At 41.0% G+C, this 6425-nt stretch overlaps 1 protein-coding gene across 1 annotated transcript; it reads left to right on the plus strand.

The window, feature by feature from the left end:
• Positions 1–4033: 4033 nt before the first annotated feature.
• On the plus strand, positions 4034–6011 carry EAH_00050660 (hypothetical protein, conserved; the record flags this gene model as incomplete). Its single annotated transcript, XM_013394248.1, has 4 exons — positions 4034–4263; positions 4619–4849; positions 5277–5407; positions 5626–6011. 4 exons carry the CDS (start codon positions 4034–4036, stop codon positions 6009–6011), a joined length of 978 nt encoding a protein of 325 aa, XP_013249702.1.
• Positions 6012–6425: the final 414 nt, after the last annotated feature.

The following is a 6425-nucleotide window of genomic DNA, read 5'->3' on the forward strand; positions in this document are numbered from 1 at the left end:
ATATATGTATATAAGTAATACATATTAAATATATGCATCTGTATGTTTTTTTTTGTTTTGATTTGTGTGTCGTTGCATTTTTTGTCTTTTATCTGCATTGTTTATTTCTTACTCCTGTTTAGTATTATTAAATGCATTATTATTATTATTATTGTTTATTACTAATTATTATTATTATTATTTTCTTTTTTTCTCTTTCTTTTTCTTCTTTTGCAGTGTAGAGGCAGCAATTGTTAGGGTATTAAAGAGCAGCCACCGCATGATGCATGCAGATCTCGTTGCTGCGGTGTCTCTGCACCTCTCTCCCCGCTTTTCTCCTTCTGCTGCTTTAATTAAAAACAGAATTGAAGTGCTTATCGACAGAGAATACATTCAGAGAGGACCGGGAGACATGTATAATATTGCTGCTGCTGTTGCTGCTGCTGTTGCTGATGCTGCTGCTGTTGTTGCTGCTGCTGCTGCTGATGCTGCTAGTGCTGTTATTGGTGCTGCTGCTGCTGCTCTCTCTTCTCTCTTGGTTTGTATTCCTCTATCTTCTGCTGATGCTGCTGTTCTCTGCAGCTGCTGAGTCTGCTGCGGCTGCTGCTGCTGCTGTAGCTGGTGCTGCACCACTGTTTGTCTCTCTCTCTCTCTGTCTCTCTCTCTTATCTGTATCTCTTTCTGTGCATTTTCTTCTCTGTATATTGACTTTGTATATTACTTCTTTTGTTTTAACAAGGAAGTAGATAAAAAGGATGTGTTTCGCTTTGTGTTTTATTTTTCTTTTTTCTTTTTGTTTATTTTTTTTAGTTTTTGTTTTTGTCAGTGTCTGCAGTTTTGTTTCCTATTCACTTCTTTTTTTCTTTTTGTTTTTTGTTAACTCTTGCTATTTCTTCTTAATGGAAATGTCTTAGGGCTCTGTTTTATTTGTTTTTAGGAGGCTGTACACGTACGTTGCCTAGCGGTGGGGTTGTTGTTGTTTTGTCGTAAGCTCAACCCCCGTAGAACCTGCAGCAGCAGCAGCAGCAGCAACAGCAGGAGGAAGAGGAGGAGGAGCAGCAGCAGCAGGAGCAAGAGCAGCAGTAAGAGGAGAAGGAGCAGCAGCAGCAGGAGCAAGAGCAGCAGTAAGAGGAGAAGGAGCAGCAGCAGCAGCAGCAGAAGCAGCAGCAGAAGCAGCAGCAGAAGTAGCAGCAGCAGAAGTAGCAGCAGCATTAGCAGAAGCAGCCGCAGCAGCTGCAGCAGCATTGATGCGCGCAGCCAGCGACAGAAGGGATAATGAAGAGGAGTGCAGCGGATTCTACTGTATCTCGTCTTCATTAATTTTTGTCTTGGTGTATACACACCAAACATACGCACAAAAGAAACTCTTTTCTTGCATATACACCGCAGAAGACGTCATACAAACAATAGACAGTCGCAGTGTATGTACAGAGGCTTGTAGAAGAAAATATCGGGGCTGCATCTCTCTGCATGCAGCAGCAACAAGCGAAGACAACAACTGTTTGGTTTTTTTGTTTTTGTTTGTTTTGTTCGGCGTCTTCTTCTCTACGATGCAGCTTCTTTATAGACAAATACCCCTCAATGTTTTTTCTGCTTTCTTTTCTTTCTTTTTCTGCTGCCTTGTTGCTGCCTTCTCGGTTGGTTTGCTGCTATCTCCCTCTTGCGAGTCTCGCTCTGTTATATATAGTATACACAACGCATTATATAATGTATATAATGTATATGCAATATATGTATTATATATAGTATCTGTATGCTCATATATATATATATATATATGTAGATGCATGTATGCATATACGTATATGAATATTATGTTATGTATATGCAATATATATTGTATGTGTAGTATGTATGTTTATATATATATTATATGTATCTATACATATATGTATATGCATATTATATGTATTATATATATAGTATCTATATTTTTATATATATGTATGTATATTGTATCTCCTCTGCTGTCCCGAGTTTTTTTGGGCTGGCTGCATGCATGCGTGCATGCATGCATGCATGCATGCATGAGGTGTCGCCGCCAGCCTCTTGAGTTTGGGGCTGCGTGCGCGGGCCCCTTTACTGCGTTAAAATAAACGCAAGACAAAGACAGAAACGAAGGGAAGTGTACACCAGCCCTATTTGCTTACTGCCTCTTTTCTCTGCTTGCTGCATGCATTCAGCAGCAAAAGACAGCAGCATATTAACAGGTGAAAGCGCGCAATGGCTATAGGATTTAAGGTATAAAGATAATAATAAAATAATAAATAATTATAATAAATAATAATAATCTTATTAAAACTCAATCGGTGGGCAACGCAAAGGGATATACACCTCAAAAGTTATATGCAACAAGAAGAAGACATATGCATAACGAGAGGAAGTTTATGCATGCAGCAAGAGATTATGGGTGGAAGTGTTGCATGCATACACTCTCTGCATGCATGCACGCATGCATGCATGGTTGTTTTGTCTTGCCGCTCGCTTGCTCGCTCCTGCTCCCTTTTATGAATATGTCCCTATTGGAGGGCCATTATGATGAAGCTGATACATACACACTGATATCCTCATTGCATTCATCTGTGGTTTACACGATTTGCATTAATCAATGGGTTTTACTTCTTCTGGGTCAGGAGAGCCTTAGAGAGCAAGCTGTGTCTCGAGGAAGCCTCTAAAGATATTCATATTGTGCAGAACCCACACGAAATATGGAAATGAATGGAATTAAAAAGATGCAAGTTGTTGCCGCTTCGACTGAGTGAGTTTTTTTCAGGGAAGTTCTGCAGTTATGGGCTCCGTTTGAATCGATGGGCCCTGCAGAAAATGTCTTCCTGTATGAGCAATGGAATAAGAAAAAAAGGCGAAATAGACTGCATCCAGAAGGAAACATAGAATAATTATGGATGTTTCATTGAAACATGATGAAGATATTTTGCACGTCGTTTGAGGTGTATCTACACCCGGCAGATGAAACAGCCAGAAAGCGACGACTTCGGCTCTTCATGAAAACTGCACGAATGTATGAAATTTGCAGAAATTCCGTGTCTTTACTCAATTTTTGAAGTATTTTTGTTTGTTTTATTTGCGTGAATTCACAGAGAATAAGAAGAGAAGATGCACAGTTTATTTACACTCCATCGTGCTTACTACAGCATTTCATGGTTTCGATCTGTAATTGAGAGGTTTCCTTCTTTTGTATGATAGCCAAGATCAATCTAATTGTAGGCAGTTTTCCCTCGTTTTGGATTAAACTTATTTAATTTTAATTATTTTCTCTAGTTTCAGCTTACAGGGGAACAAATGCAACAAAAAGAGGAGTATTTCTCGATGGCGTCACGACGGCCTGTGGATGGTTCGGTTCGTTCAGCTTACTTTGAATGGACCGAGCTGTTGCACCCAGCTGTTCTTCCCACGATAATTTTAGTTAATTTTTTTGTTTTCACCGGTAATATATTGTTGTAAATGTTGAAATATAATTAAAATGCAAAAAATATATCAAATTTAGACATTTTCCATCTCAAACCCGAGGGAAAGCGGCGACGCCACAGCGGGCAGAGGAAGATCGCGTTTGTTTCTAGCGGCCTTGTGGCTTGGACACGGTGCTTCTTCTTCATCGATTTGTCTTCATATGCGGTATTTTAAAAGCTAATTTTATTCTTTTCTTTATGAAGAGATTCTTTTCTTCTATTTGAATCCACACAAGTCCAACTCTCAACCGACGGGTCGCCACATTTCAGGTTGCTGCTCGCAGGCAAAATTCAAGTTGGCGCCGTGCTGCCTCTGAAGAAGAGACGCGGCTTGCCTTTCTTGTTCTTTTCTTCTTTTTTTATTATTTTTATAGATAATATAAAGGAGGTCCGTCTTTATAGCCAAAACAAAGGGATTCTTCTACTCCTCTTCTTGGCCCTGAGGTTGCAACCGAAACAAACGCTAACGCCCGCTACTTGCATCTCTTCGCTCAGACATCCATTCAGCTGTTATTGCATAGCAAGAAACAGCAGGAGCAGCAGCAGCAGCAGCAAACAGGCAAAGCCTTTGCATGCACGCAGCTCAAATGTCTTCTTCGTTAGTAGTGGACTCTCTCCCGCCTCGGGGAGCAGCAGAGGGGCCCGTTGCGATGAAGCAGCAAAATCAGCAGCAGCAACAGCAAAGAGGGCAGCAAAAGAACAAAGACAAAATGAATTTCATTGGGGGCAAGATACCTGCTGCGCTTTCTCTCAGAGGCAGCAACGCACTCCGAGGAGGCCGTCGTACATACAACGCGATGTGTCTGAACGATAACTGGTGCGTTTTGCTTTCTTATTACATTCTCTTGCTTTATACCTTTCTCCCCTTGCTTTTATTCGGTTGTGTTCTGCTTGTTTTATGCTTGTTCGCCCGTTTGTTTTCTGTTTGTTTTGTGGTTTGTTTATTTATTCGTTTGCTGATTTGTTTGTTTGTCTGTGTGTTTGTTCTTCCGTGTGTTTATTTGTTTGAGTGTTTGTTTGTATTGTTATTTATTTGGCTTTTTACTTTTTTGTTTATTTGTGTGTATATGCTGGCTGCATCTACCCCTTCAGCATTGTTGCGTCTGTTTTTTCTGTGTAGGTGTCTGTACATAAGTTGTTTGTTTTTCGGGTGTATGTGGAGCTTGCTGCAGGTACGAAGAGCGTTTGAACCCCCGTTCAAAAGAAGAGCTGCGTCTGTACACCGCAGCAGATGATAGGCCCTCTCACGCCCCCTTCGGTCCCTGGGCGTCTGAGTATAGCGTTGCTTTTTCTAAGGGCAACTGGAAGCATCAGCCTGTTCATATCGCTTCTTCTGATACTCTTTTTGCTGTTGATGATACGGGGCCTAGAGATTGGACCACCTGCTACAGACACGACTTCCGGTGCGCATATTCATTGGTTGTTGCTTGCCTTTCAGGTGTATGTACAGGTGGATGTGCATGCACTTGTTGCCCCTGTTTGTGGTGCATGTGCAGTTGTTTTGACTGTGCTTCTTTGTATAAATGCACTGTACTTCTTTGTATAATTACAGTCAGAATAACTCCGCATACACCCCGAACGGAGGCAGCAACTGCACGCACATTCACCCGAATTGACAGCAACAAACTGCGCATACACCTGAAATAAATAAATCCTGCAAAAGATGTACATTTACCTGAAATGAAACTAGGACGTGTACGTACACCTGAAATGCATGCAGCAGCTGAACTGTATGTACACCGAAAGCTGCGGCAGCAGCTTGCACTGAGGGAAGTGAAGAGAAAAGAGAAAACATATTTATTTGTTTGTTTTGATGTTTGTTGTTTACAGTAATCGCCAGCAAGAGGAGGTAAACATCCGCAAGAAAGAACTGCAAGAGCAGCAGCAACGTGCAGCTGCAGCAGAACAAAGACTGCAGCAAGCAGAGGAAGCAAGAGCTCCCCAGTGGCCGATGACTCCAGGTGAATATACACCCGACGCCTCTACACCAAAGACCCAACATATCCAACAAAGACAGAAAACAAATCAAAATAATTATACCCATATGTCAGCCCACATATCTCTGCATGCATGCATATATTCATACGTACATATATATATATATATATTTATATATGTACGTATGTGTATATTGTAGTTTTAATTATTTTCTGTCTGTTTGTTTTTTTGGTTGCTGCAGATGCGGCTGCTCGCCTGAGTGCATTACGTCAAGGAAGCGGCGGCGCAGCAGCAGCAGCAGCAGCAGCAGCACCTACAGGCCGTGCCGCTGCAGAGGGTTATGAAGAGTATGCGGAGCAGCAGGAAGAAGAAGAGGAGCAGCCCGAAGACCCTTATGCGTTGCGGCTGGGAGAGTGCAGCAGAGACAGCAGCAGCAGCAGCAACAACAACAACAACCACGAGGAGCAGAAAGGAAATACACGCTTTGTTTCATTTAAAGATAACAAATGCAACGAAGAAGAGACAGCAGACTTAGCAGAAAAAATGGAGGACCTGTCATTAAACCCTCATAGCTATAGAGCCGCAGGGAAGCCTACTGGGTGCATGCGCTGTACTACTAGGCAATGAAGCCTTTGCTAGCTTTGTTTGTTTACTCTTCTTGTTTGCTTGCATCCTTGTTCTTATACTTATTCATATACTTTTCCTTTTGCATGCATCTTTCATCTATTCATCTGTTGAGTGTAGTTGCTGGCTTCGTCCTTTTGTTTTCTTTTTCTATTTACTACTTTATCGCCTTATATATTATATAATATATATATTATATAATATATATAATATATATAATATGCATATAGTATACATATTATATATATTATATATATTGTGTTTCGCATGTTTAGCCTTTTCGTCTGTTTGGTTAAACTGTTTATCTGTGCTGTATTTTGTTTTCTCGTTTATTTGTGCACTTAATCCGCTCGTATTAAGGCAGCGAAATATCAGCAAATCTACGCCTCTTTGAGGTGTACGCACACTCAACGATAT

Source organism: Eimeria acervulina, genomic scaffold (genome assembly GCF_000499425.1).
Source record: "Eimeria acervulina Houghton genomic scaffold, Eah_scaff854, whole genome shotgun sequence".
Lineage (NCBI taxonomy): Eukaryota > Apicomplexa > Conoidasida > Eucoccidiorida > Eimeriidae > Eimeria > Eimeria acervulina.